This window comes from Narcine bancroftii, chromosome 8, assembly GCF_036971445.1.
Source record: "Narcine bancroftii isolate sNarBan1 chromosome 8, sNarBan1.hap1, whole genome shotgun sequence".
NCBI lineage: Eukaryota > Metazoa > Chordata > Chondrichthyes > Torpediniformes > Narcinidae > Narcine > Narcine bancroftii.
The window spans coordinates 73,048,240-73,060,520 of NC_091476.1; the positions used below are offsets into that span (position 1 = coordinate 73,048,240).

The 12,281-nt window shown below is 47.1% G+C and overlaps 1 protein-coding gene across 4 annotated transcripts in view; it reads left to right on the forward strand.

Annotated features, from left to right (window-relative positions):
* The first annotated feature begins 3,675 nt into the window (after nt 1-3,675).
* Nucleotides 3,676-12,281, forward strand: part of bbs1 (Bardet-Biedl syndrome 1) — a 67,009-nt gene continuing 58,403 nt past the window's right edge. Inside the window, exons 1-3 of one of the 4 annotated variants that reach the window (XM_069894055.1) lie at nt 3,682-3,767; nt 5,732-5,805; nt 8,171-8,205. In XM_069894055.1, coding sequence (XP_069750156.1) covers nt 3,742-3,767; nt 5,732-5,805; nt 8,171-8,205 — 135 coding nt within the window. In that variant the 5' untranslated portion in view covers nt 3,682-3,741. The other 3 variants (XM_069894056.1, XM_069894058.1, XM_069894057.1) reach the window with 3 other exon arrangements.

The following is a 12,281-nucleotide window of genomic DNA, read 5'->3' on the forward strand; positions in this document are numbered from 1 at the left end:
AAAAATATATATTTATTTATAAAACAACATTGAAAGAAACTGAGCGGCCTTCCTAGAGGATCTGTCGAATAGTTTAAAACATCGCTCCGGCCCACAACTACAGATAACAAAACCGGCAAGAACTCTGTTACGTCTGGAAAGGAATATTAATCCCTAGAATGACGCCAGTTCTCTCCCACGAAAGTCATCCGTGAATGGTTTCCACGCTCTTCGTACCTGAAGTCTGACTTCTGATTCATTCTAGATTTCAGAAAGGCGCGAGAAAGCCTTTGAGAGCCCTTTCATTGAAGTGAAATGGCTCTTCCAGTTAATCGTTCTGGGAAAGCTATCGCTCGACATGCAGTACTAGGTAAAAAATCGACATCTGTAATTGCCGAAAAGAGCAGTGGGAGGAGGGGGGGAGGGGATGTGAGGTTGGATTTGAATAACCAGTGTCATTGATTGAGTTTTTTAGAGATAAACGATTTCTAACAGGGACATGACTAAAACATACGAAACCACCTCAGTATCGCTCCTCTCACGTGTAGAGAGCTCGTCTTAGGAAAGATGGGAGCTAGTTTGTCTTGAGACATATAAACTCCCTGAACGCTTTTAAACTGTAGTATAGAAGGACGAGCACAAAGTGAAGAAGTATCAACTCCGGGGGCTCAGCAGAGGTTCCGATAGCTCTGGGGTTAGAGCACTGATCAAGGGTCACAAGTTCATTCCTCACCAAGGCCTCATTTCTGTGAGGGGCCGCTGGACGAGGTGGTGAGTCCTTACAGTAGATAAAGAACTTATACGGTACATTCTGAATGTATTATTACGTGACAATAATGGAACTTTCACTAGTCCCCGTGGTTCAGGAGATAATTTTAATTGAAGTTCCGATTCCCATATTTGTCAAACTTTATCCCAGGGGACTGATCTCAAATAAGAGTATAAATACTACCATTTAAACCCATCTGAAAGAGGTTTGACTGGAAAAAAGTGTCAAGTAAATCTGGTTGTTGTAATCCCACCGATATCATGCTGTGGCCTTCTCTACATCGGAGAGACTGGGCTCTGAACTTTGCTTCGCTGAGCACCTTTGCTCTGACTGCAGCAGTGGAAGGGACCTCCCAGGAGCCAACCATTTCAATTCCGTGGCCCACCCCCGTCCTATCGTTGTCTGTCCACAGCCTCGTGTGCTGTCCCACCAAGACCACTGGTAAATTGGAGGACCAACACTTGATTTTCTCTTTGGGTGCTCTCCGACCGGAGGGCATCAACATCGACCTCTCCGGTTTCTGCTAACCCACTCTCTATTTTCCCTCCCTTCCTATTCCCTTTGTCCTCTTTCCCCCAGCTCTCCACTCCTTCCCTCTCCTTTCACAGAGCTGCCCCCCCTCCCCCTGCTTGCTGCAGTGGTTTCCTTCCCTTATCCACCTTTTACCTCCTGCCTGTGGGACCATGCTCCTCCCCCCCATTTTGTTTGGACGCCTGCTGACATTTTTCCAGACCTTGATGAAGGGCTCAAGCCTGAAACATCGGTCCTGTATCTTTATCTTTGTCACATAAAGTTCACTGTTTGACCAGCTGAATCTCTCCAACATCGTGTTTTCACTTCAATCACAGTTTGTGCTTTACTTCTACATACAATTCTTTATCCTGCCAGCCAGGCAGAATTACCACTTATTGGCAGTGCAAAAAAAACTCTACACAATGTATATGTGTAAACAAAAAGAAATGTAAACAAACTGACTGTGTAACACAGAGAAAAAAGTGCACAAGTGAGAATCCTTAAATGAGTCCCCTGATTGAGTTTGTCGTTGGGAAGTGTGATGGTGGAGAGGTAGCAGCAGTTCCTGAACCTGATGGTGTGAGTCTTGTGGCCCCTGCACCTCTTTCCTGATGGTGGCAGCAAGAACAGAGTGTGTGTTGGATGGAGCAGATCCTTGATGATCGTTGTTGCTCTCCGACAGCAGTGCTCCCTATCGATGTTCTCGATGGTGGGGAGGGTTTTACCCGTGATGTCTTGGCTGTGTCCACTACCTTTTGCAGGTGCCACCACACCTCGATTGGAATTTGCCAGGGTTTCCGATGTCATTCAAACCTTCGCAAATACCTGAGGAAGTAGAAGCGCTGACCTGCTTTCTTCACGATGTGTTGGGTCCAGGAAAGATCTTCCAAGATAGTGACTCCCTCATCTCCCTCTCCCATTCTATTTCCAACATCCTCTCCCTCTATCACCCTCACCTTTCACTCTCCCTCAGTTCCTCTCTCCCTCCCTTAACTCCCAGCACCTCTCATCCTTTATCACCCTCCACCCTCCTATCCCTCTCCCTTCTCCTTTACCTCCCTATCCCTTCACTCTCTCTCCTCCTCCCCTCCCTTCCCTCTGCTGCTCCCTTCACTCTCCCTCTCCCTCTTCCTTTCCTCCTCCCTTCTCCCTCCTGCCCTACCTTCCCTCTCCTCCCTACTTCCCCCTTCACTCCCCTCTCCCCTCCATTCTCCCTCCTCCCACTCTCTCCCTTCCTTCCCCTGCTCCACTCTCCCTCCTCCCCTCCTCGCCCCTCCCTTCTCTCTCCTTCCTTCCCCTGCTTCTCTCTCCCTTCTTTCCCTGCTTCTCTCTCCCTTCCTTCCCCTGCTTCTCTCTCCCTTCCTTCCCCTGCTCCACTCTCCCTCCTCTCCTCCCTTCTCTCGCCCCTCCCTTCTCTCGCCCCTCCCTTCTCTCGCCCCTCCCTTCTCTCGCCCCTCCCTTCTCTCGCCCCTCCCTTCTCTCGCCCCTCCCCGCCTCTCGCCCCTCCCGCCTCTCGCCCCTCCCGCCTCTCGCCCCTCCCGCCTCTCGCCCCTCCCAGCCTCTCGCCCCTCCCGCCTCTCGCCCCTCCCGCCTCTCGCCCCTCCCCCCTCTCGCCCCTCCCGCCTCTCGCCCCTCCCGCCTCTCGCCCCTCCCGCCTCTCGCCCCTCCCGCCTCTCGCCCCTCCCGCCTCTCGCCCCTCCCGCCTCTCGCCCCTCCCGCCTCTCGCCCCCTCCCCGCTCTCGCCCCTCCCGCCTCTCGCCCCTCCCGCCTCTCTCGCCCTCCCGCCTCTCGCCCCTCCCGCCTCTCGCCCCTCCCGCCTCTCGCCCCTCCCGCCTCTCGCCCCTCCCGCCTCTCGCCCCTCCCGCCTCTCGCCCTCCCGCCTCTCGCCCCTCCCGCCTCTCGCCCCTCCCTTCTCTCGCCCCTCCCGCCCCTCCCTTCTCTCGCCCCTCCTCCTTCTCCTCTCCCTTCCTCCCCTCCCCCTCCCCTTCCCCTCCCCCTCCCCCTTCCCCTGCCCTCCCTTTCCTCCCCCTCCCCCCTCCCCCTCCCCCCTCCCCCCTCCCCCCTCCCCCCCCCCTCCCCCCTCCCCTCCCCCCTCCCCTCCTCCTCCCCCTCCCCTTCCCCCCCTCCCCCTCCCCTCCCCTCCTCCCCCTCCCCTCTCCCCCTCCCTCCTCCCCCCTCCTCTCCCCTCCCTTCTCTCTCATCCCCTTCCATTCCTTTCCCTCGCCCTCCCTTCTCCCTCATCCCCCTCCCTACTCTTCCCTCTCCTCTCTGCCTCGTTCCCTTCCCTTCCTTCCCCTCTCCCTCCTCACCCTTCCTAACCCTCTCCCTCTCTTCCTTCCTTCCCCTACTCCTCTCTCCCTGTCCTTCCCTTCCTTCCCCTACTCCCCCTCCCCACCCCATGCCCACCAGCTGCCCCGGACCAGGGATTCCCGGCCGCTCGCGCGGAACCTCTGTCCAGAAGCTCGGTGGAGGTGAGGGGAATGGCTGGAGGAGCGGACCGAACGGGGTGAGGGGGACCGGTGCGCGGTGCGGACCCGGTTACCACGGAGATAGGGCCTCCGCAGTGGGAGGAGGCCTGGATTATGGCGGAGGGAGGCGAGAGGTGAGGAAAGATGCGGGGATCGGGGGGGGGGGGTTCAGTGAGGGGGCTTCAGCCAGCGAGAGGGGGCTTTGGAGTGGTGTTCAGCCAGGGAGTGGGAGGGGGTATACCAGCCAGGGGGAGGGGGTTTCAGCCAAGGTGAGGGGGTGGTCTTCAGCCAGGGAGAGGGGTGGGGTGGGGTGGGGTGGGATGTGGGGGGGGGGGAGCTTCAGCCAAGGAGTAGGGTGGGTGCGGGGTCTTCACCTAGGAAGAGTGGGGGGGTTCACCCAGGAAGAGTGGGGGGGGGCTTCACCCAGGAAGAGTGGGGGGGGCTTCACCCAGGAAGAGTGGGGGGGGGCTTCACCCAGGAAGAGTGGGGGGGGGCTTCACCCAGGAAGAGTAGGGGGGGCTTCACCCAGGAAGAGTGGAGGGGGCTTCACCCAGGAAGAGTGGGGGCTGCTTCAGGCAGGGAGAAGGGGGGGGGCTTCAGTCAGGGAGAGGGGGTGAAGGGGGATTCAGCATGGAGTAAGATTCAGCGTGGGGGTTGGGGTCCTCAGCGAGGGAGGGTGTGATGGGGGGGGGTCATCATATTTCAGATTTATTCTGAGGGTACATCCGTGACATTGTATGCAAGCCGGAGAATTGTTTTGCGGGCGTGGCAGGATTCCCACTTATTGGTAGCGCAAAAAATAAACTGTACAGAGAGAGAAAAGCAATAAAGTGCACAAGTCAGAGTCCCTGATTGAGTTTGTCGTTGAGGAGTCTGATGGTGGAGGGGGAGCAGCTGTTCCTGAACCTGGTGGTGCAAGCCTTGAGACTTCTTTCCTGATGGCAGCAGCGAGAACAGTGTCTGCAGGGTGGTGTAGATCCTTGATGGTCGCTGCTGCTGTCCGACGGCAGTGTTCCCTGTCGATGTTCTTGATGGTGGGGAGGGATGTCCTGGGCTGTGTCCATTTCCTTTTGCAGGACTTTACACTCAAGAATGTTGGCGTCCCCGTACCAGACCATGATGCAGCCGGTCACCACACTTTCCACCTCACCTCTATTGAAATTTGCCAGGGTTTCTGATGTTGTACCAAACCTCCGCAAACTCCTGAGGAAGGAGAGGCACTGACGTGCTTTCTTCATGATGCCATTAGTGTGTTGGATCCAGCAAGGATCCTCTGAGTTAGGGACTCCCAAGAACTTAAATTTGCGCACCTCAGATTCCCCCACTGATCACTGGATTCAGGAGAGGGTGGGAGGAGGTGGTTGGGGTTCAGTGGGGTGGTCAATGAGAGTGATGGTAGGGGGAGGAGCGAGTTTGAGGGTGAGGGGTGGAGTTGATCAGTGACAGGTTGAGGATGGGGGAGTCAGGGAGAGTGGTGTTCAGTCTGAGAGATGGGATAGCAGTAGAGCTTTGTGTTGAGCAGCCTCACTCGGGCAGTTTGATTTATTCAACCTCTGGGATCTGCCTGGACACAAATTGTTCAGCACCCCAGCTGTTGATTCTTTGAGAGGTCCTGAGTGTTGTGCAAGGCCGTTTTGCTTTTTTCCCTCACTGTGACTGACTTGGCACTGAGAATCCAGGAGATTTGGCGTTGTTCTTTGAGGAGGAGAGAGGATATACTTGTATTTTCTCCCTGCAGCCTCCAAACCCTTATGTTCCGCTAAACACCAACAGTGCCAGTTGATTTTTAAACGTAGACATCCAGCGTGGTAACAGGCCCTTCTGGCCCACAAGCCCATACGGCCCAAATGCCTTCGACCCCCGTCCGTTTTTGAAAGGTGGGAGGAATCTGGAGCACGCAGACATGGGGAGAACGTACAGTGTCGGTTTCGAACTCAGGTCGCCGGTGCTGTAATAGTGGTAGGCTGCCCCAATTAACATGCTTTCGTTTCCTTCCCTGCAGCGAAGCTAATACAAAATGGTTGGATGCTCATTACGATCCTGTGGCTAACCTGTTCACCTTCTCCTCCTGTGTGGGTAAGTAAGGTGCCCTTTGTCATTATCTCCTGACAGTCCCACCTCCAGTCGCTCCCACTGTCTTGTTTCTCCCTGCCTCTCTTACTCTTCCACGGACTCCATGTATAGTTAAAATCCCTGGTATCTGGCACCAAAGGGATTAGTAGATGCCAGATAAGTGTACTTTCTGGTTTGTTGAGACTTATTCTCACGATGCTGACTAATACACCTGGACAGTGTGGATGTGGCAAGGATGTTTCCCATGGAGGGGGGGGGGAGGAGTCTCAGATAAGAGGGCATAACTTCAGGTGTTACGAGCCCAAAGGACCCAAAAACCCAGCAGCAATAGACATTCACCAAGACAAGTGGTTTTTAAAACAAAAGTTATTTTTAATCAACTTTAAAAATGAAAATAGAATCAAACTTTAACTCTATACTTAACTAACCAAAATTCTAATTCTAAGCACAAGTATCTGTAATATGAGTGTAAATTTAGGAAAAATTCTTTGGTTCACAGTTCAATCTCACTTCTCCTTTTTCCAAGTTCTCTGGATGCAGGCAATTCTGATACTGTGCACAGAATTTAACATGTATAAAATTCACTAAGCTTTGGTGCTCGAAAGGTAAATGTTACTGCTCAGGAAGGTTTTTGTAGGGTTTGCAGAGAGAGATTTGTTGTTCCAGGATTTCCACAACTGAGGTACCACCATTAGTCACCTCAGTGTCTCGTGGATGAAACTTGCCCCATCAGGGTAACCTCTTTCTTTCAGGTTACGACAGAGCTCTTTCTGTTCCACTTATTCCAAGAGAAACATCAGGCAGGTAGCACTTCCAGCCATCCACTGCTATGGAACTTTTCATCAGCTTCAACCAGCTCTTCCTGGCTTGCACTGTTCAACTGCTTTTCAGTATCACACACACACACACACACACACACAAGCTGAGAGGACTTCTCTTCTCTCCCTCTCTCTGTCCAACTGAAACTTCCAGAAAGCCCCATGTTACTCTCACTTGCAAAACCCTCACCTTCTTCAGCAAACAACAGGAATTCTTTTTTCTGTTCAAGCTGTTGTTAGATAAACAAAACCCAGGAGTGACCTCTCTGTAAACACCCTGCAGAAAGGTACTTGCAGCCAGCCTGTCTCCAGTTCCAAACAATGGTCATTCATTTTATGATGTCAGTTGAATTAACACCTACTTGTGAATGTGCATCATATTCTCCAGAGATCTTCAGTATTTCAAATAAGATCTGTTTTAAAATGTGTGTATGTATGTAACCTACTCTAAATCTTACCAAATTATTAATCCATTACACAGGATAAAAAAGGTGTTTTATAACAGAGATGTGGTAAAGCTTCTTTAGTCAGAGTCGTAGTCTGTGGAACTCATTGTGACAGGCGGCCATGGAAGTGAGGTTGCTGGGGGTATTTAAGGCAGAGATCGACAGGGATTTGATTAGTCAGGGCATCTAGGGTTACAGGGAGAGAGCCAGGGAGTGGGGCTGAGTGAATGGGCCAGCTCATGATTGGAATGGCGGAGCAGACTTCATGGGCCAATGGTAGGGAGGGTTTTGCCTGTGATGTCCTGGGCTGTGCCTACTATCTTTTGCAGGGTTTTGTGCTCGGGGGTATTGGTGTCCCCCACACCAGACCATGAAGCAGCTGGTCGGCGCACTTTCCACCGCACCTCTGCAGAGGGAGTTTATGCTAAAGGTTGTTCCCTCATTGCGCACCATGAAACTTTAGAGAAATTTTGGTAACATGCCTGCTCATGTTTTCTTCTTTCTACATGTGCTATTTTAGTTGCTTGTTCTGGAATCACAAGCTACAGTCGTTATGCTCAGAGTAAGAGCCTGGCTTTCTTTTCACTTCACATAACATGTACAGTGAAACCTCGTTAGAATGTGATTCTTTAATTATAGCACAGGTGTCTGTGGACCCTAAACTGCTAAGGGGAGGGCTGATGACAATCACCTGACTACCCCACTGCCTGCCAGCCCCCCCTCCCCACTGCCTGCCAGCCCCTGCTGCTCCTGCCCCCTAGCGCGGGACTTCGGGGCAGGGGCGGCCGGCGCGGGGCACTCTGAAACATATGCATCTGTTCCGTGACTTGGCTGTGACGCAGTACGAAATCTTGGATCCCAACTTTTGCATTCTAACGAGGTTTTACTGTACAACCCTAAAGTCAAGCTTTCAGCGGCACAAGGACAGCTTCTTCCCCTTCGCCATCAGATTCCTGAATGGGCAGTGAACTGAAGGCACTATTTCATTTTTCTCTTCTTTTTACTAATTATCTATTTTTAAAAATCTTGCGTTTACAGAATTGTAAAGCAACAATTTGCATGACGTATGCTCATGACAATAAAGTCTGATTTTTCCCTTTCCAGCTCTTGCAGACCTGCAAGGCGATGGTGAGAATAAGGTAATGTTACTCATTCATTGAACATTGATCATGTATTAGTCATTGTTCCCCCCCAGTTTACTAAATCCTTTATCCTGAATTTGCCCTTTCATTCAGAAAATAATCCTCTGGGCACGAGGATAATGGGGTCCATCCCAATTCTCACTGCTGCCATCAGGAAAGAGATATCAGTGCCACAAGACTCACACCACTGGGCTCAGGAACAGTTGCTACCCCTCCACCATCATGGTGAAAGACCTAAACTGAAGCTCTGGTAGAGTGATCAAACCAGGAGGAGAGGGTTGGGTTGAACGGCCACATCTGGTTCTGCTATAACGGGTGGCTGAACTGCTAATTTGTATTAGTTTCACTAATCAAATAGTACTCATACTATATACACTCATCTAATAGTCTAATTTTGTGGAGTAAAATTTAGGGGGTCGACTATTACACGCGTACTGCTTTTGAACGGGGTAAGCACTTCCATCGTTTGGGGCAACGGGAGCTCAGAAGGGCGGCTGGAGCCCAGTCAGGAGTCCGTGAGCCGAGCCGTCGGGAGCTCGGATGGGTGGACATGCAGTTGGGGCCTAAGCGAGAGTCGGCGTTCAGGGTGTCGGGAACTCGGATGGGTGGGCGGCCAAGGCCTGGGCAAAAGACAGCGATCGAGGCATCCGAATATCGGTTGGTGGACAGCCAGGGCCAAAAATAGGTGTGGTGGGGGGGGGTGGTCAACATTTTCACGATATTGACTATTGCACACATGCATACCAAATATTTTCAATCTCAAGGTACGTTCACTAATTTGAGCACCGGGTCGTACAATTCCTGTCCCAACGTATTTCTGTGAGCTGCGCGTTATACGTCAAAGACATGCATGTGGCTCGCAGGCCATGGTTTGACCACCCCTGATTCTCTGATCAGAGGCTCAAGATGGTGGGGGCCACTTTCTCTTCTATGCATTCAGTTCAAAGGGCTGAGTGGTGTCCTTCTGCTCCTCTAACAGCCTTTTATTTAAATTTTTTTATTTTTCACACCATAAATCACATTAGCCATGATATACAATTTTTCTTTTTCACACATATACAGTGACTTTTTCTCCCCCCCCCCTCCCTCCTCCCAAGCCACCCCCCCACCCCCCCCCCCCCATCCATTTTAGGTATACAATCTAGGTTGCATTAAACCCGTCAGACAATGTTGTCATTCAACAAAACTACACCAGAAATTCTACTGAGTCCATTCTTTTCTTTCCTTCTCCTTCCATCAACTTAGGTAATGTTTGTCCCCGGTAGGTTTTCGCTATTGTATTTAATGTAAGGCTCCCATATTTGTTCGAATATTTCAATATTATTTCTTAAACTATATGTTATTTTTTCTAATGGAATACATTTATTCATTTCTATATACCATTGTTATATTTTCAAATTATCTTCCAATTTCCAGGTTGACATAATACATTTTTTTGCTATGGCTAGGGCTATCTTAACAAATCTTTTTTGTGCATCCTCCAAATCAATTCCAAATTCTTTGTTTTTTATGTTACTTAGGAGAAAGATCTCTGGATTCTTTGGTATATTGTTTTCTGTTATTTTATTTAATATCTGATTGAGATCTTCCCAAAATTTTTCTACTCTCTCACATGTCCAGATTGCATGAATTGTTGTTCCCATTTCTTTTTTACATCGAAAACATCTATCAGATACTGTTGGGTCCCATTTATTTAACTTTTGAGGTGTAATGTATAGTCTGTGTAACCAATTATATTGTATCATACGTAGCCTCGTATTTATTGTATTTCTCATCGTTCCAGAACATAAATTCTCCCATGTTTCCTTTTTTATCTTTATATTTAAATCTTGTTCCCATTTTTGTTTAGTTTTACCATTTGTTTCCTCATTCTCCTTTTCTTGCAGTTTAATATACATATTTGTTATAAATCTTTTGATTAACATTGTATCTGTAATCACATATTCAAGGTTACTTCCCTCTGGCAAACTCAAATTGCTTCCTAATTTATCCTTCAAGTAGGATCTCAGTTGGTAATATGCCAGCGCTGTATCTCCAGTTATATTGTACTTATCTCTCATTTGTTCAAAGGATAAGAATCTACTTCCTGAAAAACAATTTTCTATTCTTTTAATCCCTTTTTTTCCCCATTCTCTAAAGGAAAGGTTATCTATTGTAAAAGGGAGTAGCTTATTTTGCGTTAATATTAGTTTTGGTAATTGGTAATTTGTTTTATTTCTTTCTACATGAATCTTCTTCCAAATATTGAGGAGATGATGTAATACTGGAGAAGTTCTATGTTGCACCAATTTTTCATCCCATTTATATAATATGTGTTCAGGTATCTTTTCCCCTATTTTATCTAATTCTAATCTCGTCCAGTCTGGTTTTTCCCTTGTTTGATAAAAGTCTGATAGGTATCTTAATTGTGCGGCTCTATAATAATTTTTAAAGTTTGGCAATTGTAAGCCTCCTTGTTTATACCATTCTGTTAATTTATCCAGTGCTATCCTCGGTTTCCCCCCTCTCCATAAAAATTTCCTTATTATTTTCTTTAACTCTTTGAAGAATTTTTCTGTCAGTTGTATTGGCAATGCCTGAAATAAGTACAATATCCTTGGAAAAATGTTCATTTTAATACAGTTTATCCTTCCTATTAGTGTTAGTGGTAAATCTTTCCAATGCTCTAAATCGTCCTGTAATTTTTTCATTAGTGGATTATAATTGAGTTTATATAATTGGCCTAGATTTTTGTTTATTTGTACACCTAGGTATCTTATTGCCTGCATTTGCCATCTGAATGGAGATTCCTTCTTAAATTTTGAGAAATCCGCATTATTCATAGGCATTGCTTCACTTTTATTTACGTTTATCTTGTAACCCGACACTTCTCCATATTCCTTCAATTTCTTATATAATTCTTTTATTGATAGTTCTGGTTCTGTTAAATACTCTATAACATCATCCGCAAATAGACTGATTTTATATTCCTTGTCTTTTATTTTTATTCCTTTTATATTATTATCTATTCTTATCAATTCTGCTAGAGGTTCTATAGCTAGCGCAAACAATAAAGGTGATAGTGGGCATCCCTGCCGCGTTGACCTGCTTAAGTTAAATTGCTTTGATACATGTCCATTTACTGTCACTTTCGCTAACGGTCCCTTATATAATGCTTTAATCCAATTAATATACTTCTCCGGTAAACTGAATTTTTGCAATACTTTGAACAAATAATTCCATTCTACTCTGTCGAAGGCCTTCTCTGCGTCTAAAGCAACTGCTACTGCAGGTGCTTTATTTCCTTGTACTGCATGAATTAAGTTAATAAATTTACAAATATTGTCTGTTGTGCGTCTTTTTTTGATAAATCCAGTTTGGTCTAAATTTACCATTTTCGGTACCTGTTCTGCTAATCTGTTTGCTAATAGTTTAGCTATTATCTTATAATCTGTGTTTAGCAAAGATATTGGTCTATATGACGCTGGTGAGAGTGGTGAGTGCTGTTTTACATGAATCTGGTAAGCTTTGTGTTTCATCAATCTGGTTGATTACATCCAGGAGGGGCGGAATTAATAAGTCTTTAAATGTTTTGTAGAATTCTATTGGAAATCCATCCTCCCCTGGTGTCTTATTATTTGGTAATTTTTTTATTATCTCTTGTATTTCTACTGTTCCAAATGGTTCTGTTAATTTATTTTGTTCCTCTATTTGTAGTTTTGGTAGTTCAATTTTAGTCAAAAATTCATCTATTTTCCCTTCTTTCCCTTCGTTTTCAGTTCAGTATAATTGTTCATAGAATTCTCTAAAGTTTTCCTTAATTTCTTTTGGATTATATGTAATTTGTTTGTCTTTTTTCCTTGATGCCAATACCATTTTCTTAGCTTGTTCTGTCTTAAGCTGCCATGCTAGGATTTTGTGCGTTTTTTCCCCTAGTTCATAATATTTCTGTTTTGTCTTCATTATATTTTTCTCCACTTTATATATTTGTAGTGTTTCATATTTTATTTTTTTATCTGCCAATTCTCTTCTTTTAGTAATATCTTCCTTCATTACTAATTCTTTTTCTATATTTACTATTTCCCTTTCCAACT